We start from the raw sequence: 21920 nt of genomic DNA on the forward strand, positions 1-21920 counted from the left end.
TTCCAGAATACATCTCAAGGATTTAGGTCCATTGAGATATTTTTTGGGTATTGAGATTGCCAGGTCTAATGAAGGAATCTACTTATGTCAACGGAAGTATGCACTAGAACTGATTTCAGAAATGGGTTTGAGTGGTGCCAAGCCGTGTACAACACCTATGGAGCAAAACCTTAGGCTTACAAGTCACGAACTTGATTCGGTTATTCAACAAGAGGCTTCATTGGCTGCTGTCGATTCTTTACTGTTAGATTCCAATACTTATAAAAGGCTTGTAGGCAAGTTGATATACCTTACTATCACTAGACCAGATCTCTGCTATGTGGTGCAGAATCTCAGTCAATTCTTACATGCACCTAAGAAATCACACATGGAAGCTGCCATTAGAGTTGTGCGCTACTTGAAGTCCACACCTGGTTTAGGTATCTTGTTGTCTGCTCACAGTGACTTGTCCCTATCTGCATATTGTGATTCCGACTGGGATGCCTGCCCCATGTCTCGGATATCTCTCACAGGCTATTGTGTGAAGCTAGGAGATTCATTGGTGCCCTGGAAAACTAAGAAACAAAGCACGGTTTCAAGATCATCCGCGGAAGCTGAGTATAGGGCAATGGCTACTACTTCTTGTGAGATTGTATGGATTACCGGATTGCTTCAAGAGATGGGTGTGTCTATTACAGAACCAGCCACTTTGTATTGTGATAACATGGCAGCAATGCATATCGCTGCCAACCCGCTTTATCATGAACGAACGAAGCATATCGAAATAGATTGTCATTTGATACGGGAAAAAATTCAGTCCAAGTTACTCAAAACCTCTTATGTTCCCACAAGCGATCAACTCGCGGACATTTTCACCAAGAGCTTGGGAAAGGATCAACACACCTACTTGCTGTCCAAGATTGGTGTTTTAAACCTCCACCAATCTTGAGGGGGAGTGTTAGTTAGTATTCATTTTATTAGTTGATATTCACATAGGCATAAGCGTGTTCATTGCATAACCCGCTTTCTTTACTTCTCTTTACTTCATTGTGTATAAAAGGGCATCATTGTACAAACGTGTAGAATAAGAAAAACAATTGATTCAGATATTTTTCCCTCCAGTTTTACAGACTTCAACAGCATGTTGTGTCGTATGCTACACTGAAATATACTCTCTTTTACTTCCGGTTTCTACAATGAATTTTCATTTGTTATTTCAAAAGTGTTATCAAACAGTTTTTAAATTTTTTATCGTCCATTGACGTAAAATATAAATTTAATTTAGTATATTTTCATACATTAGAGAAAATAAAACAGGATTTAGAAGAAATATTTCACGGAGGAATTCTTTTTGAAATACTAATCTCCTATTATTGTTTTTTATTAACATATATAGTACCCTAGTACCGTCCATTCCCATTAAGATTTAATACACTTTCTTTAGCCCTTTTTCTATTTAGTTAGGTTTTTCTCACAGGGAAAGTTTTTCTCAAAGTCCATGCAAATTATTCCGTGAAGGGTTCTGCAGGGAAAAAAAAGGGTAGGGATAAATTAAACAATTTTAATTTAATAGCTAATCCTTTAATAAGATAATGATTTAGGGAATATGCTTGCAAACTATACAAGAATATTTGTTAAATGAGTAAGTATCATGTGAGACCGTCTCACAGATCTTAGTCTGTGAGACGGGTCAACCCTACGGATATTCACAATAAAAAGTAATACTCTTAGCATAAAAAGTAATACTTTTTCATGTATGACTCAAATAAGAGATCCGTCTCACAAATTGGATTCGTGGGATCGTCCCACACAAGTTTTTGTCTTGTTAAATTGGGGTTCTATCACTAATTCTCTTGTTTAAAATGCTAATTAATCATCTCAAGTATTTTTTGCTAAATCTATCTTCTTCTTCTTTTTTAATATATTAATCTTAAAAGTCGAATAATTTTTTCACTAATTGGAAAACAAATTGTGATTTTCTCTTCTTCCTTTTTTTTTTGTTGTTGGGTTTTTTGGATTTCAGGAGATACGATTGTACCAAAAAATGATGCTTTCTTTCATCAGATAATTACTAATTATATTACTTGGTACAGATTGGGATGGCTATAATTCTTGATTATCCCTATATGGTCGGCTATAGATATTTATTATGCGCCATCTTTAGGCATGTTGAGTATTCTACCGACATTAAATTGTTAATTATCTATTATATATTTTATATTATATTATTAAATTTAAAATATTTAAAATAAATAATTATTAATATTATTTAATAAAATATTAAAATTTTAATGTAAGTAACAATTAATTGAATAGCTAGAACTTTTATTTCATAAGCATGTAGGTTCGATTTCTACTTTGGTTTTTTTTTTCTTTTATTTTTTCTGTTTATTTTTTAATTCATGTATTACCGTGTAGTCTCTCACTATTTATTATAATTATATTTTGATCCTCATTTAAATATATACCAAATGAAATATAAAAAATATTGTACAAACAAGCAATACGTGCGTCGATGCACTAGTAATATCTTAAATATTAGACTTCTATCCACTTAAGTTGTACATGATGTTTGTGTGGGTGTGTGCATATACGTACTCTACATATAAATGAATCGATGTACTTTCGAGAAGTCTATTGTTACCACAAAAATACTATTTATATCTCTAGAGTGGTTTCTTGTGAGACGATCTCACGAATCTTTTTATGTGAAACGGGTCAATCCTATCGATATTCACAATAAAAAATAATATTCTTAGCATAAAAAAGGTAATACTTTTCATGGATGACCCAAATAAGAGATCTGTCTCACAAAATACAAATCGTGAGACTTTCTCACACAAGTTTTTGTCATATGACTATACCAATCAACAAAAATCTTGAATTCTCCAGTCAATTGAAATTGTGGAATACCACACTTGTATTTTTTACGTTTTTCCAGTCAATGGACTATGGATCAACCCTTTTTCCTTTGATTGCCTTTTAACAAAATTAGATAGTTATTACTTATACGTATAGATATATATACTGACGGGTCGATCGATTCTCATAACTATAATTACATAGTTATTATGCAGTACTTGGATCTACTTTTTTCAATTATACTAGGTAGGGGCACCTCAATTCTTGAGGTGCCTTACCCATGTTTGTAGTCTAACATATGAGCATTTATATTTGTCTATAGACCAATTAATTATGTGTTCATATTTGTCTAGTCTTATTTAATAATTTAATTTTAAAAACTACAAATATTATGAGTATAGTAATTTTTTATTTTCTTTTATATTAGCAGTCATACGATTAGTATTTCAAGTTGACATTATGTTTAACAAAGTAAAAAACACGAAAAACAAAGAATTTATAAAAGTGAAAATAATTAGGAAAAATATTGAGTTGGTGTTCAAATTAGCGAAGTTTAATAACATGTTTCAAATTGGACATAAAGTATTTGCTCATTTTAAAATTTAGTCAAGGATTTATTCCATAAATAGGTCATTATAAATTCGAAAATATAGTATTCATATTTAAATCATGCTAGTGGGTGTAAGGGTGCCACACTTAATGACATGGTTGACGCTAATGGGTTCATGAACGTGGGAACTGTAACTTAAATATTAGTTATACTATGAGCCATTAAACAATTGATAAGAGCACTGAAAATCTTAGTATAATCAAAGAAATTTGAAAACTTGTTAATGTAGACAGGACTTCAATAGATATAACGTTTTTTACTTGAGAATTTTGTTGACTTATTTATTAATTTTGTAACTTTGAGTTTTTAAGGTATTTAAACATGAAAGCTAATTTAAATCCAAGATAGCTGAATAGATGACTACAACGAGAGATTGACTATAAAAATCAAAGTATATGAATAGAAATTGTTTGGAACTCGTATTAAGAAGAAAGCGCGGGTCAGTAACATGTAAGCAAAAGAAATTAACAGGAAGCTGGTTGATGTATTATGTGGAAAAGAAAAAGTAAATACACAGAGTAGTGAGTGGAGAGCATGTTTCATATACGTTTATTTGATCAAGCACTATATAAAACTTATAATATATTCATACACATGGACTACAACTAAGCATTTTCGATACTATGATAAATGATTTATTATTCATTTAATGTACATGATTGTTTTGATGGAGCTCATTGGTATTTAGGGTTGTCTCAATATCTGTTGCATAGTCTAGCATGAGCAAGATCTTTGATTCCATGTTAAGCACTCTTCGTCATATGATGGTCCATACTGGGTTGGAGTAAAATTTTCGTAGTAGTTCTTCAGCTTCTTTCTAAAATAGATAAATGTATTGACATTGTCCATAATCGATATATGTACAGTAAGGACTGGCTTTCATTGACTTTGATTGATATATTGAACATGCAGTTAGTAAAGGATGGGTATTGAAAAATTATAACATAACAAGTATGTTAAGCTTCAGGTAATTAAGCATATAAGTAGATATAAAGTAAAATGGAGGGTGCAAAGTGAATTTTCATATATTATATGAAATGTGTTTAGTCATAGATAATTTATAATAAATATCGTGGTTGTTTTTGTCGATTGCAATAAAAGAAGGTTAGTCATCTGTACTTATTGAAACGTGGTAAATTACAAGATATAATTTTTACTTAGAAACCTGAGTCACCACAAGATTTGATATATTTCTGACACCTGTGATGTTCAAAAAAAGCTAGTCATCATTTGTTCATGTCACGTGTCAATAAAATTAACAATGTTATAAACAATATAGCAATTTTGAAAATGTATGTATGTTTTTGTAATGAAACGAATTCATATTCTTAGCTAATTTTAAAAATAACAATACATGCGTGGTTAATAAGAAATGGTTGGATAACAGTCTATGCACTTCGGAAGAATTTACAAATAATAGAATTATACAAACTTTTTATATAAAAAATACAACAGTAAATAATTATTGTCATGTACTTTAGGAAAACAAAGTGTTTTAGGGAGAAACAAACGTGTCAATATGAAGTCTCATAATCTAATTGACCAGTTTAATGTTTATTTATGTATAGAGATAGAGATACATATGGCCTACAGTTTTAAGAATATTAATTGATATTTTTTTGTTATAGGAAGCATTGATTAGAACGATTGAAAAGTTGATAAATTTTATATATAATCAACAATAATATATAATTATCTTAGGTAGATTTTTGAGCTAATATTTTTAATATGATATTACATATATGGGAATGTATAGAATTATTTAGCTTGTTTACTTTGCATATTTTAAGTTGGGAAATTTGGACACCTACGCGCACAGACATATATAACGCAAATTCCTTTGTATCCCAAGGGAAAAAACACATCACTCGATCGATCTCCTAACTTTTATTTCCTTTGTAATTTTCACAAAAATAATAATCTTGCAAATTTTTTTCTACAAAAATTTAATATAATATTGCAAATTTTTACACGTCAACCTAAAGTAACTCGCTATATATCATCACAATTCGAAATAGTTTATTATTAAATCTTGGTTCTGTATGCGTTAGTAAATGGTAATAGTAACTTCACCAAAATATGATTGTCTGGCTTGCTAACATAAATTTCAATGCATATTATGATCAAATCTATTCTTCTCATTACGTGAAAAATTACAATTTCAACATCATAATTTACACTTTTTTATTTTGTTATCGATTAATTTACGATTTTAATCTTTAACTTAAATAATTTTTCGATTTTAATAAATTTTTATTGAAATGTTATCGTAATACTGAAAAATACTGACAAACGACAAAATAGATACATATAACAATTGTAAATATTCATTGTATATAGTTGATTATTTTTCATTTGAGTAGAAGCTGGGATTTAGGATATTTTTGGGATCATATATTTCTTTTTTGAAAGAGTTTTTGTGTACTCGTCGTCTTATCCTATTTAATATTTGGTAATAGATACATATGTATATCTGGTTTTGTTGAATTTAATAAATAATGATCAATATTATATACGTTCGACAAGGTTATAAAATAACTGGATCGCCGACACATAGTTCGGTTTTTGAAATTTTACAGTGGATGCTTTTGAAAATAAGAAACTTGAATCATATATTGCTATATGTTTCTACACAACGGAAACAAGAAAAAAAATACAGTGAAGTTGTATTTCATTTTTAAATATTTGAAGTAAATTACCTGTTAGCCACACTGGTGTAAATATGGAGGGTTTATTTTTTATTTTTAAAAAATAATAAGTTTTAAAAATGGTTAAAATCATGTTTGATTTCATTGGTTAATGTTAATGAATTAAAAAAAAATAAATAAATTTTAAACATGGTTAAAATCATGTTTGATTTCATTAACTAATGTTAGAGGATTTCAATAAATAATTCATTTAATGAAATCGATATTGCTTTGTATATATGTATGTTATATAAAGAAGTCGAAAAATGAGATGCTACCGTTAAGACATTACATCAAGATCGCATTTAAATAGTGGACATCTCTACACCGAATATTTCAAATTAATTGTCGATGAATTTCAGGTACCAACCTTTGGCTCATATTTATATTTGAAAAATGTATTTATATAATATTCACCAAAATGTTACTACTCTTCGGAGGCAAGCCGAATGAAAAGGGCACAAAATATCTATGGGCTTAATCTAATATTTCTATACGTAACACTGACTTTCTTCAACTCGAACTCATTCCACAATAGACATAACATTCAATCTCCCACAAATTAAATATCCGAAAAAAAGACAAATGGTAACTCTCAAGATTCCACTCCTAGTAATACTCTTTTGGCTAACCACAACATCATGAACACCGCAAATCAAGCGAGACGATGAGGCTGGAGACACTGTGAAACACAACGGGGCACGATGAATTTTTGGGCGCTCTCGAATGAAACGTTATTGTTTCTCTGAATGGAGGGTCGTCTCATTTGGGGCTGGATTGTTTTCGGGCCATTCGGATTCACTAATCATGTCTTGGTTTTAGAAATGATTATGACTTTATGGGATGTGTAGCCGCCGGATCCCACCACCACGACGTTCGCAACCACTTCCTGTATTTTGTTATCTGGGTGCTTCTCATACTGATCATTTCCATGCAAATATGTCAAAAATAATATATTAATGATAATTGATTTTTTCAACATAATATAATTTGGTAAATGATTATTATTTGATTACATATATATAACTGTATTTCGGGTGATGAAGCTGATGAGATTTCTAGACAGTGGATTTCACGCCGATTTGATCACAAAATTAATGATCCATTGTTATTATTAACTTTTATTTAAATGATGGATTAATTGGGGAGGTTTATTTTCTATTCTTCACGAAATAATTGATCAATCAATAAAAAAAAAAAATCAAATAATCCAAAGTCCGTAGACAAATTATGATCATCCAAAAAAAAATAATATTTTACTCGATCTCCTAAACTTATCTATCCTTTTCATTTCTTCATAAATTTTCACAAACAAATGACTTTCTTGCAAAATTTGTTCTATAAAAAAATTACAATAATACACCAAGTAGTTCTTTCTGGATTAGTAATTAGTAATAAACTTCACCAAACAAGTATTGTCTGATTAGCAACTTGCTCACATAAATGATAAAAAATTATACATCGGGACAATTGCTACGTTTTCTACACAATGAAAACAATAAAATATACTCTGAAATAATTCATTAAAATTAATCTAATTCTTAAACATGCCATTTGCTGTAAAGTAAAGGTTCTTGAGGAGGTTAACACATAAGGAGCTTACAAATGCCAAGAAGGAGGTACGCCACGCAACAGAGTTAAGCCCGAGAAACTGCAATAGAAAGGGGCAGACAACACAACAAGCAAACTTCTTTTGCTGGACTTTGCTCGGTGCAATGATGGGAAGACAAAGGCCGAGGCTCCAAAACAATGAAGAAAAGAGGGAAACGAAGAGGCAAAAAAGGAAGTCAGACCCACCTGCAGTGATTTGTTGTGGTGGAGTTGTCGGTGCAATGGTGGGAAGACGAAGACCGAGGCTCCAAGACGAAGGAAGAAAGAGGAAAACGAAGAGGTAAAGAAGGATGTCAAACCCACTTGCAGTGATGTGTTGTGGTGGAGAGCAGAGACAAGCCCACGTGCTATTGTGTCCCTTGTCTGTCATGTGATGGAAGAGACACATGTTGGGACGTTACCTGCAACCGGGAGGAAACTGGTCATTTCTAACTTCATTCGCGCTTTATAGTAAGTAGATATAATATATTTAAACAATATAATATATTAATTTCTCATAACAAAATTAAATAGTTATTATATGTGTCTATATCACACCCGTACAATATGGATCTACTTGACGAGTCTAAATACACTTTTTAAAGTGAGTTTAATATGAAAACGAGTTTAGATTTGTCTCATTATCATATATACAAGGTCGTGAACTTTATCCAGTTTATGTTAATCAAAGGTTTAGATAATATCTCACATGTTTTAATAATAATAATTACGTTATAAGCTACCTCTCGAGGGTATATTTCATCCTACCTATGTGAGCATTACCCACATGATAGGATGTATGACCAAAATTTGTCCATGTATATATAGGACCCACTTTTTTTTTTAAAAAAAATTATATATGTGACAAGATCTTATCCGTTGAAATGAAATAAAGTAGTGCCTACGTAAATAGGATATCATATATACTTCTCGAGCACGAGGCGCACAATTCACGAGTCTTTCATTTGTACAAACTCAGCTTAATGGATCATTGGTTGAAGTCAAATCCGACAACATAGAAAAGATCACAATATAGTATAAAAAAGAGAAACAGCACAGTGAATATATATTCTACAATTCACTTTTCGAGGACCCTAACATAAATCTGCGAGTAGGCTTGTCAAATCGAAATGAGATGGACTGGACCTAAAAGTAGATCGATACTAGGACTCGTCCATCTGTTAGAAAAAAATTTTGTTTTTTATTTGTTATATATAAAATTGTATTTTTAATTATTTTTCGAGACAAATATTTTTAAATTTTATTGGACTTAATTTCAATGAATTTTAACGATAGTTAATTTTATAATATCTCATTAATTTTTTCATTTTGTTTAACTATATAATTACATTTTGAATTTATTATTGTATTGATTTTAAATATTATTACATAAAATTGTATTTTTAATTTATTATTATATAAAATTGTATTTTTAATTGTTAAAAGAGCAGAAAATTGACAGAATCGATGAGCGAGCTCTCATCAGCAACATTGTATCATAATTCTCTCTGAAATTATGCAAAATCTAAGTTACTAGTTTCAACAAATTTCTAGCTAGTTTGATATTTCCAATTCTAATTTCCAGCAGCTAGTTTAGTTCTTTCGGATTTTAGATTTAATATTTCGACTTTACTAAATCGTAAAAAAAAAAAATATTAATTTTTTTTTTGGTGAAATAATCTTGTATCCATGTCGTTTGAAGATAATTTTTTGATTAAATTGCATCCAAAGATTAGAATCGACGACCGAATCGAGACACACAACATCAGGGCTGAAAGTTAGATTTTCACACTTTTATCGGATTTTGACACGATCCATGTCTGGCAAGCCGATGTTTTCAATATTTTGCGCAAACAATAACATAATTATTTGTGAAGATGATTAAATATTGTAAAACTTGAGTCAAACATGAGATGATACAAAAACGTTGAATCTCTTCGTTCACACCAAACGGTTATTTCAAGAGTATAAAAGTTTTGCTCATGGTTATAATTTTCACAAGAATAATACATAATTTATAATATATTATGTACAAAATTAGTTTAAATTCTTCCGATTGTGCTAGTTATTGCTGGTGTAGTTATACTCCTCTTTATTCAACATTTGATCATGGTTAGTATGGAAATAATACATAATTTATAATATATTATGTACAAAATTAGTTTAAAATCAATTAGACATTTTAAAATTTTCAATGTTGACACGATCTACCTAAACCGTGAACCGTATGTGGTTCTTTCGTACTGGTTACGAGTCTATGTTACATCAAGAGATCTACTCTTGATTGTTGTTTTGTATAAGATGATCAGCAGATCATCATACACATATTTATCGAGAGTAAAACTCCTGGTACAACATAGACTCACCTTTTCTCAGATACCTTTTCATGTTTTCCACTAATATTAAACATATGCACGTGTCATAGTCTTCGTGATTTTAGTTGCTCACTAATTTCCCATTTGCATCTAGTCTGGGTTGATTTCTAATGAACTTGTGCCAGCCGCTCCCTTCTTGCTGGAAGTACTAACGCACACTTTGGTGTGTCACACACCACATATCTCATACCAAAAAATTGTTTGTTAATTCAGTCACATACCGTTTGGTGCGAAATACGAGACGCAAGTAGATTATGCATCTTTGTTTCATGCAACGTTTATATTATCAGAAGATATTTAAGTGCTAGAAATTTTCTTCTTAAATAAATTAGTGTTTTAGACAAAACTATTCTCTTGTGTTGCGCTTAAGACTGATGTATCTGATATGAAGAAAGATTCAAACAATTGATTTCAAATGACATTCATCTTAAATATATTTGAAATTCACCGATATTTTTGAAATCGATGTACTTGTTTTGTACATAAAGTAGATTCTCTTGGATTTAGCCTATTTCCAAATAAGTTGTGACCTAAAACATAAGTACCATGAATTTGTATGGCCTGCTAGTGAACCAGTTATATTCGGACCCATTAGTTGGTATGTATTGTGGGCCCAGTATTACTGGGCCATATCCGTTTCTTGGAGTTCAAATATTAATGGGCCCAGTATTACTGGGATAATAGAAACTTCGCTGAGTCGGAGTTGTTATTATAATATAAAGCTTTTTTTTTTTTGAAACAATATCATAAAGCTTTTATTAATTTGATTTATCGTTATTTTGTTACTAATTATTCAATAAGCAACATGTTTTCATGATTTAATTTAAAATATTTGAATTAAATTTTTATCATTATCCTGGAATAAATCGAGCTCAAGATAATCGATTTTCAAAAAATCGAACTTCGATGAGCTCGAATTTTTAAAACTTATTGTATCAAGCTCGGCTTAGAAAATCATCGTTCAATTGATTTTTTAATTCTAATACATGATATTTATTCGATCTAATAGAATTATTTTGTCACTAATACCGATTCAATCTATTTCATGAATAAAATGTGATCAATTAACCAAATACTTCAAAACCGTATTTTTAAAAATAGCCTTATCTTTAAAATAGTTTGCATTTTGCAATATAGCCTTCTATATTTTTTTGGAACTCGTGTAACTTTCTATATTTTAAAAAGCAAAAACTTATACGAGACGGTATCACATATCGTATTTTATGATATAAATATCTTATTTGAGTCATTCATGAAAAAATATTACTTTTTATGATAAGAATATTATTTTTATTGTGAATATCAGTTATTTGGGTCATCCATGAAAAAATATTACTTTTTATGCTAAGAGTATTATTTTTTATTGTGAATATCGGTAGGATTGCTCGTTTCACAAATAAAGATTCGTGAGACCGTCTCCAAAGAGATCTATTCATTTTAAAAATGTTTAAATACCCTTTTTAAATTTTCTCCATCCAAATTACATCACTAGACCAGATGATATAAATTAAACCATTATTCAATTTTTGGTTCAATATGCAATTTTTTTTTTCCAACACTCATAAAATTTATAAACAATTTTGATGAAATGATTTTCTCTATATTTTGGAGTGTAATTACTGTAATGCTAATATTTATGAATCATATTAATTTTTAATTCAATTTATAATTTTTTTCAATAATACTTTTTATATTAATACTAATACCTTTAGCTATTCGTCCAATGGATATGGAGGCCATTTGAAAAAATCTTTTTAAAATTAATGACCAATCGATTGTTATCTGAATAGGAATATATATGCCGAATGCCAAACAGCCCCTAATGAAACCTAGGGCGGCGTCTCCGTCTATAAATACCACACGAATCCAAAGGGTTTCGTTTCGTTTCCTGATTTGCGTGGTGAGGGAGATCCATCTCCGAGCATCCCACGAATTCCAAAATCTGACCGACTGGTACCATTTGGAACAAAAACAGAACCCAGAGAAAATCGTGAAATTGACAGCAGCTTCGAACAATTTTGTTTGCCAAACGGTTTACTTTCCCAAATTGGGAAACCATAGAATTGGAGTTGCGATCCACTGTATCGATGGACTTGCGCTTCCCCTATTCTCCGGCGGAGGTTTCCAAAGTCCGTGTCGTCCAATTCGGCATTCTAAGCCCTGATGAAATCGTAATACCCTAGAAAGAACTCGGTTTCAGCCGATTACTATCTGTATAATTCAACTGAACATGATGGTTTTTGTTATCTTTACGCGGGTTTGTGTTCTTGCAGAGGCAAATGTCCGTGGTGCACATAGAGCACAGCGAGACGACGGAAAGAGGAAAGCCGAAGCCAGGGGGTCTGAGCGACCCACGTCTGGGGACAATTGATCGGAAGATGAAGTGTGAGACTTGTATGGCGAACATGGCTGAGTGTCCAGGTCATTTTGGTCATCTTGAGCTTGCAAAACCCATGTTTCATATTGGGTTCATGAAGACTGTTCTCAGCATTCTTCGCTGTGTTTGCTTTAATTGCTCCAAAATTTTGGCTGACGAGGTATATTCGATGACCCTATTATATATTGAAATTACGAGCTTGCAAAGACAGATGCATTATATATTATTTTGATTCACTCCGTCATACACTGACTATTGGTGCTTCTATTTTATAAACATTTCAAACTTTTTCCTTGTGGAGATGAATGTCTTAAAAAAATAGTAGCAGAACCAGGGTGATTAACTACTTCAATAATCCAAGTTTAAGATGGTAGTTATTGAATTAAGGAATCTCCCGAATAGCAAACAAAAAAAACTCAACTGACGAATTCATTCTGTACAATATTAATATTTGTGCTCTGAATTTGATAGGAAGAGCCAAAGTTTAAGCAAGCAATGAGAATTAGGAACCCAAAAAATAGATTAAAGAAGATATTAGATGCATGCAAGAACAAATCCAAATGTGAAGGTGGTGATGAAATTGATGTGCACGGTCAAGACTCTGATGAACCGGTGAAGAAGTCTAGGGGTGGATGTGGTGCTCAGCAGCCAAAAATTTCTATTGATGGCATGAAGATGGTGGCTGAGTACAAGCTTCAAAAGAAGAAAAATGATGACCAGGACCAGCTTCCTGAACCTGTTGAGAGGAAACAACTTCTTACTGCAGAGAAGGTTTCATTTTATGCATCACAAGTGAAAAATGATTTTAGTAGTTTTCTACTCATTGTCATCGGTTTCAGGTTCTTAGCATTCTGAAGAGAATAACTGATGAAGACTGTCAGTTATTGGGTTTGAATCCAAAATATGCTCGCCCTGATTGGATGATTCTTCAAGCTCTTCCAATTCCTCCCCCACCTGTTAGACCTTCTGTGATGATGGATACTTCTTCTAGGAGTGAGGCAAGCCTCTTATTCTTGATCTCTTCAATTACAAGGAGCTTCATGTCACGAGCATTAATTTATTTTTGGTATTTCTGTAGGTTTAATCAGTATGTCAGGGTCTGTCCTCTTATAATTGAAAAGTTACAGTGCCACTCCCTTGGCAGTTGCTTTTCGTTGTGGGTGACTTGACTCTTGAATCTCGTTATGCAGGATGATTTAACTCATCAACTGGCAATGATCATTCGGCACAATGAAAACTTGAAGAGACAGGAGCGAAATGGGGCCCCTGCGCACATCATCTCTGAGTTTGCGCAGTTGTTGCAGTTTCATATAGCTACATACTTTGACAATGAATTACCAGGACAGCCCCGGGTACGTTATCTGCTCTTAAAGCTTCACTGATTAACTCGATTTGTTCTTGATGACATCACTTATCTAACCTGATAGTTTGTTGGCGTCATCAGGCTACCCAAAGATCTGGCAGGCCGATTAAATCGATATGCAGCCGACTTAAAGCAAAAGAAGGTCGAATACGGGGTAATTTGATGGGAAAGAGGGTAGATTTTTCGGCTCGTACTGTGATTACACCTGATCCAACCATCAATATCGATGAACTGGGCGTACCTTGGAGTATTGCATTAAATCTCACATACCCAGAAACTGTTACCCCATATAACATTGAGAGGTTGTTCTCTTACCCTGTTCTCTTTTATTTGTTATCTTCTCTGTGAATTCTGATTTTATCAATCGAAATTTGATATTGTGAACAGGTTGAAAGAGCTTGTAGAGTATGGACCACACCCTCCACCTGGTAAAACTGGTGCCAAGTATATAATTAGGGATGATGGACAAAGGCTGGATCTCCGGTACTTAAAGAAAAGCAGTGATCAACATCTGGAACTTGGCTATAAGGTGAGATTTTCCCTATGAGTTAGATTGGGCCTAGAATACTATTTTGTATTTTGAGCCAGTTGCTTTAATCTGTGGTGTAGGTGGAGAGACACCTAAACGATGGAGATTTTGTCCTGTTCAATCGGCAACCAAGTCTCCATAAAATGTCTATAATGGGGCATAGAATCAAAATAATGCCTTATTCAACATTCCGATTGAATTTATCTGTTACCTCTCCCTACAATGCTGATTTTGACGGGGATGAAATGAACATGCATGTGCCCCAGTCATTTGAAACCAGAGCTGAAGTGCTAGAATTAATGATGGTTCCAAAATGCGTTGTCTCACCTCAAGCAAATCGGCCTGTCATGGGAATAGTCCAGGATACACTTTTAGGATGTCGTAAAATTACCAAAAGGGATACATTTATTGAGAAGGTGGCATCCAGGAGTTCCTCTCTTTCTCCTCTCTTTTCTGCTTATTTACTGGTATACTTGTATCTACTTTTGTCTGACTTTATCTTTGGTTAAATGTAGGATGTTTTCATGAACATTCTGATGTGGTGGGAGGATTTTGATGGCAAAGTACCTGCTCCAGCGATTTTGAAACCTCGGCCTCTCTGGACTGGGAAGCAAGTGTTCAATTTAATCATACCAAAACAAATAAATTTGCTGAGATATTCATCATGGCATCAAGAAAGTGAAAGGGGATTTATAACTCCTGGGGATACTCAAGTACGGATAGAGAAAGGGGAGTTACTTTCTGGCACTCTATGTAAGAAGACACTTGGGACATCTACTGGAAGTCTTATACATGTAATTTGGTATGGTCTCTTTTGGAAAATGTACTTAATTATGAACGGCTGTATATTTCTTATTACGACCATGTCCAGATGACAAATATTGTTTATGTGAATCACATTATACTTTTTTCACCATTGTACTTGCTATGATTTTCTATTTGAGCTTTACATAGGTAAAATGATTCTGTGATTGGATTTGGTAGCTGGTTAACATGGTCATAAGAGACTGCATGTTTGTATGTTTATCACTTAAGTTAAATTTGAATACAAACATTGAGGAACTATTGCACGGTAGGATTCTTTTTTCAGTTCTTTATTTAATTAAAGGAATACGTACAGGGAAGAGGTCGGTCCAGATGCAGCTCGCAAATTTTTGGGGCACACACAGTGGCTTGTCAATTATTGGCTTTTGCAGAATGCTTTTAGCATTGGAATTGGTGACACAATTGCCGATGCTTCTACAATGGAGAAGATTAATGAAACTATTTCTAATGCAAAGAATGAAGTGAAAGAGCTCATTAGAGCTGCGCAAGAAAAACAGTTAGAGGCTGAACCTGGTAGAACAATGATGGAGTCATTTGAAAACAGAGTGAATCAGGTATGTAATATGTTAACCTTGCCTTCAATGACTTGAGAAGGCCTGATTTGCTGTGCTTGTCTCAGGTGTTAAATAAGGCCCGTGATGATGCTGGTAGCAGTGCCCAGAAAAGCTTGTCAGAAAGCAACAACCTTAAGGCGATGGTCACAGCTGGATCTAAGGGAAGTTTTATCAACATATCTCAGATGACTGCTTGTGTGGGGCAACAAAACGTTGAAGGCAAGCGAATCCCTTTTGGGTTCATAGATCGTACGCTGCCTCACTTCACCAAAGATGATTATGGCCCAGAGAGTCGTGGGTTTGTGGAGAACTCATATCTTAGAGGGCTGACTCCTCAAGAGTTTTTCTTCCATGCTATGGGTGGTAGGGAAGGTTTAATAGATACTGCAGTGAAAACTTCTGAAACTGGATACATTCAAAGGCGATTGGTGAAGGCGATGGAGGATATAATGGTCAAGTATGATGGAACCGTCAGGAATTCTTTAGGGGATGTGATTCAGTTTCTCTATGGAGAAGATGGTATGGATTCTGTTTGGATTGAATCTCAACCCCTGGAGTCATTGAAGCTGAAAAAAGCAGATTTCAATGACATGTACAGATATGAGATTGATAATCCAAACTGGAATCCTAATTACATGTCTCCAGAATCTGTTGAAGATCTTAAAACAATTCGTGAAATCCGCAATGTATTTGACGCTGAGGTTCAGAAACTTGAAGTTGATAGATACCAACTTGGGACGGAGATAGCTACCACAGGTGATAACTCTTGGCCTTTGCCCGTTAACATTAAAAGGCTTGTCTTAAACGCACAGAAAACTTTTAAGGTTGATTTCCGTAGACCTTCTGATATACACCCAATGGAGATTGTGGAAGCTGTTGATAAGTTGCAAGAAAGGCTTAAGGTTGTTGTTGGTGATGATTATTTGAGTATGGAAGCCCAAAAGAATGCTACTTTGTTTTTCAATATTTTACTACGTAGTGCATTGGCGAGTAAAAGGGTTTTGAAGGAATACAGACTTACACGTGAAGCTTTCGAATGGGTTATTGGTGAGATTGAATCTCGCTTTTTGCAGTCTCTGGTAGCACCAGGGGAAATGATCGGTTGTGTAGCCGCACAATCTATTGGTGAGCCTGCGACTCAGATGACTCTTAATACTTTCCATTATGCTGGTGTGAGTGCCAAGAATGTTACTTTAGGTGTTCCGAGGTTGAGGGAGATCATTAATGTTGCTAAAAAAATCAAAACACCCTCTCTCTCAGTATACTTGAAGTCTGATGTGAGTAAAACCAAGGAGAGGGCGAAGAATGTTCAGTGTGCACTCGAATACACTACTTTGCGAAGTGTTACACAAGCTACTGAGGTATGGTACGATCCAGATCCAATGAGTACAGTCATTGAGGAAGATGTCGAGTTTGTGAAGTCCTATTATGAGATGCCAGATGAGGAGATTGACCCAGATAAGATCTCTCCTTGGTTGCTTCGTATAGAATTAAATCGGGAAATGATGGTGGACAAGAAGCTTAGCATGGCTGATATAGCAGAGAAAATTAATCTTGAATTTGATGATGATCTGACTTGTATATTTAATGATGACAATGCCGAGAAGCTGATCCTTCGGATTCGTATCATGAATGATGAAGCTCCGAAAGGTGATCTGAATGATGAATCTGCAGAGGATGATGTGTTCCTCAAAAAGATTGAAAGTAACATGCTTACAGAAATGGCTCTTCGAGGCATTCCAGATATCAATAAAGTGTTCATTAAGAATAGTAAGCTGAATAGGTTTGATGAGAATGAAGGATTCAAGGCTGAGAATGAGTGGATGCTGGATACTGAGGGTGTCAATCTTTTGGCTGTCATGTGTCATGAAGATGTTGATGCAAAGAGAACGACGAGCAATCACTTGATTGAAGTTATAGAAGTTCTAGGAATTGAGGCAGTTCGAAAAGCTTTGCTAGATGAGCTGCGTGTTGTCATATCTTTTGATGGATCTTACGTGAATTATAGACATTTGGCTATACTGTGTGATACCATGACCTACCGTGGTCATTTGATGGCTATCACTCGTCATGGGATCAACCGCAATGATACTGGCCCCATGATGAGGTGCTCATTCGAAGAAACAGTGGACATTCTACTGGATGCTGCTGTCTTTGCAGAAACAGATCGTCTTAGGGGTGTCACTGAAAATATTATGTTAGGACAACTTGCCCCAATTGGCACTGGAGATTGTTCCTTGTATCTGAATGAAGAGATGCTGAAGCAAGCTATTGAGATCCCTCTACCTAGTTACATTGATGGTGGACTAGAGTTTGGCATGACGCCTGCCCGTTCACCACTCACTGGCACGCCATATCACGATGGCATGATGTCACCAAATTATTTACTGAGTCCAAATCTGCGATTGTCTCCCATTACCGATTCTCAGTTTTCTCCTTACGTTGGTGGAATGGCATTTTCTCCTGCTACATCCCCTGGCTACAGCCCATCATCCCCTGGCTACAGCCCCACCTCCCCTGGCTATAGCCCCACTTCCCCTGGCTATAGCCCCACTTCCCCAACCTATAGTCCTAGTTCTCCTGGTTATAGCCCAACAAGCCCTGCATATTCTCCTACTAGCCCCTCCTACAGCCCCACGTCTCCGACCTACAGCCCCACGTCTCCCAGCTACAGCCCCACATCTCCGAGCTACAGCCCCACGTCTCCCAGCTACAGCCCAACCTCTCCTGCATACAGCCCAACCTCTCCTGCTTACAGCCCCACGTCTCCTTCGTACAGCCCAACCTCTCCTTCGTACAGCCCGACCTCACCTTCCTACAGCCCCACGTCCCCATCTTACAGCCCAACTTCACCATCGTATAGCCCAACTTCTCCCGCCTACAGTCCCACCTCCCCTGGTTACAGTCCCACCTCCCCTAGTTACAGTCCCACCTCTCCAAGTTACAGTCCCACATCTCCGAGTTACAACCCTTCAGCAAGATACAGCCCGTCTCTTGCATATTCACCTACAAGTCCAAAGATCACACCTTCAAGTCCCTACAGTCCCTCTTCTCCGAGTTATAGGTAAACTGGCGAAATCTTTTTCTAACCATTTGTCTTTTGTGAAGGTTTTTATTGACTCCTAAGTACCTACTACAGCTTTGAAAATTTGGCAGAATGATTATATATGATTGATTGTGTTGATTGAAGGGCAATAGGAAAGTCGTCTGTTGGACGAGGGGTCTGCAGACTGTAATTTACTACTTTATTTTTGTTTTGCAGCCCTACATCTCCGTCATATTCCCCAACATCTCCATCTTATTCTCCTTCTAGTCCAAGCTACAGTCCAAGCAGGTAAGTATTTCCGGCATTGTGTAGTTTAGAACTTCATTTGGATTTTTACTTTCAATGCCTGTACTGTACTCCTATTTACATGCTGTTCTCTTTGTCCTCTTAGTTTTCTGGTTATAGAGTAGTTTGCTATGTCAGTTTATCCCTATTTCCAGGATTCTGCAGGCTGCTGTTGTCTTAATATGTGACTTTGATGGTTATGATACATCGATAAGCTAACCAACTCATTAATCCTTTCGCAAACTATCATTATGTAACCGACTGCCCTAAATTTTTTGGACCATGTCGATTAATGGATAGAATCTGGCTGACTGATTAGATTGAAAAGGTCATCTATATGTACACGTTGCTTAGTTTGGTGTTTATATTGTCAAGTACAGATGGCTACAATACATTTAGAGGCACATCATCTGTTATTTTCTTTTTTATCTTGTATTTCCATTACTTTTCAGCCCATATAGCTCTGGTGCTAGCCCCGACTTTAGCGCTAGCTCTCCACAGTACAGGTGAGTGCAGAGCACACGAAGTTGACAATAAACTTCAGTTGAAATTGGTCTCGTTCATTTGATCCTAATTAATTTTGTCTGGGCTCGTCGTACAGCCCAAGTGCAGGATATTCTCCTAGTGCACCTGGCTACTCCCCATCTTCAACAAGCCAATACACTCCCCGTAGTAACGACGCGGATGATAAAAGTGTAAAGGATGAGAAGAGCCGTCGTTGAAGAACAGATCTTGTAGTCAATTATCGTCGTTGAAGAACAGATCTTGTAGTCAATTATCATCGAGTGACAAGTTAACGTGGATCTTATTGTCAAGAATCATCAAGAAGTGACGAATCAACGTGCTATTGCATTTTTCGGTTTTATGGTAGTAGAAAGATTAAAAACTTGAATAAATTTATGTTGTGTGCCTAGTCTTGTTTGTTGGCGGCCGATTTGGTAACAGGAACCTTGTACGTTCCATCTTGGTAAAAAATTGTGCTTCGCTACTCAACTATTATGATTAAATTTCGTGTATGATATATGTATAAAGGTGAATCGCACGCATATGTTGAAATGTTTGTGAAATTTGTTTTAAAATTGTTATGGTTTACGGTTTTAACTTAGATTCCAGTCTGGTTAAAATCAACCCGATCGGAATTTGGTCCGAAAATGTTTTCGGTATAAATAATAAAGGATATTTTAACTTGTGTCTCGAAATTTGTTCAATATGCATGTAAAAAGGTTAAAAACCACGAAGATGTCTGAAAATGAGATATTTGTTGTAATCGGTACAAGAATTCTGATTATGTTGACGAATGTGATATTTGTCACGTCCTCGGCTCAAGTTTGTGCATTCATGATTTTACGTTGAACATATAACTGAAGTAGTTATAAAAATCCATTGTAATCTTTTATAAACTATTTTTACTATATAATTTCTTTCCGAACGTGGTATCTTCGTCGAGGTCTGATTCATCGATCAACCAAAGTCGGGAATCTAAAGGCGACTCCCGTGAATATATCATTTCGCCCATAGGTTCAAGGTGTGACTTTTGTACACACATCACTTTGCTTTCATAACACTATATCTCGGTGTTCTTGTTGGTGATCATCTATGATGTTATTATGTCACACCTTGTGCTATGGTCATTAAAAATGCGACCACACAATGCACCCTTTTATCAACTACTCCATAGTCCATATTCATTATCAATGACTAACCCAAATTGTCATATATATAATGCAACATAATTGTCACAACTTGAGAAATTATCCAACACACACCAAGATTCCAAGGGTGGCTTACGTAAATTCAAGAGCCGGCTCATAAAATTCACAAATAATTATCAACGCACAAATGTTGTTTACGTTTGAAAATTTGTTTTACGTGTAAGTATCATTTCACAAAAATTCATATGAGATTGTCTCAAATATCAATTTTGTGATACGGATCCTATCTCGACTCATGAAAAAAATATCTATTATATCAAAATTATTACTTTCACCGTAGATATAGATCAGAACGACTCGTCTCACAGAAGTTCTATTAGTCGAATTTTCTGCCCCAAACACTCGACTCATTGATGATGTTCCTTCCATTTATTTCAATCCACTTTACCAGACCAGATTATGGTCCCATCAATGCGAGACTGGTACGTATAATAGATTACAATATTAAGTATTTTGCATAAACAATTCAAGAGATTAACAATTTAATTTGAGCCTCGAATAAAATTGGTTGGATGATCATTTTCTATATCAAAAAATGTTTTCATTTTCCAATATGTCAAGAATGTGTACCAAAGACCGATGCATATTTAAGTGTTTTTATCGATCAAATTGTATATTCAACATTTGATTACATTTCATCCAATAATTTCCAAGTTTATATAAACATAAAATGAACATGATATACGATGAACTTTTGAACAACATATGCAAAACATTCCATGTTCCATGTTTCTTTTTCACTTCTATTACACTAATCGACCATTTTAGATGTCAACGTGTGAGCCCAACATTTTCCATGTAAACCAATGTCAAAATTGATGGGCCTTTTCGATTGAATATCGCGGGCTTGCATTTGCTAGACCCAATTCACTAGCTCATTAAGCCCAAAAAAATGAGGGATTTAATTTTATACTCCCCAATAAAAAGAATTAATAAATAAAATAGTTCGAGACATGTTAGTTCGTGATATGAGATAATAAATTATATATTATGAAAATAATATATTAAAATATATGGACCACATAAAGATTTATAACTGACTATTGATGGATTTGAGTCAAATACGAGATGAAATAAGGTCGTGTCTTCGAAATTGTAAACATGATCGTTTATGTATAGTAAATTT

At 34.5% G+C, this 21920-nt stretch overlaps 1 protein-coding gene and 1 long non-coding RNA gene across 3 annotated transcripts; one reads left to right on the top strand and one right to left on the bottom strand.

Moving 5' to 3' along the window:
* Nucleotides 1–6520: 6520 nt before the first annotated feature.
* Nucleotides 6521–8235, bottom strand: LOC140814811 (uncharacterized). Its single transcript, XR_012114167.1, has 2 exons — nucleotides 7742–8235; nucleotides 6521–7057 (listed from the first exon to the last, which is right to left on the bottom strand). It is a non-coding gene; the product is annotated as an uncharacterized lncRNA (long non-coding RNA).
* A 3742-nt stretch (nucleotides 8236–11977) lies between these two features.
* Nucleotides 11978–20163, top strand: LOC140813705 (DNA-directed RNA polymerase II subunit RPB1-like). Of its 2 annotated transcripts, XM_073172354.1 has the most exons (15): nucleotides 11978–12274; nucleotides 12377–12640; nucleotides 12952–13251; nucleotides 13320–13478; nucleotides 13671–13832; nucleotides 13925–14145; nucleotides 14231–14372; nucleotides 14453–14788; nucleotides 14888–15174; nucleotides 15493–15751; nucleotides 15817–18815; nucleotides 19014–19085; nucleotides 19535–19588; nucleotides 19684–19795; nucleotides 19829–20163. In XM_073172354.1, exons 1-15 carry the CDS (start codon nucleotides 12191–12193, stop codon nucleotides 19835–19837), a joined length of 5460 nt encoding a protein of 1819 aa, XP_073028455.1. In that variant the 5' UTR covers nucleotides 11978–12190; the 3' UTR covers nucleotides 19838–20163. The 2 variants fall into 2 exon arrangements, with proteins under 2 accessions (XP_073028455.1, XP_073028454.1); XM_073172353.1 differs by having other exon boundaries at nucleotides 19684–20163.
* Nucleotides 20164–21920: the final 1757 nt, after the last annotated feature.

Source organism: Primulina eburnea, chromosome 15 (genome assembly GCF_022965805.1).
Source record: "Primulina eburnea isolate SZY01 chromosome 15, ASM2296580v1, whole genome shotgun sequence".
Taxonomy (NCBI): domain Eukaryota; kingdom Viridiplantae; phylum Streptophyta; class Magnoliopsida; order Lamiales; family Gesneriaceae; genus Primulina; species Primulina eburnea.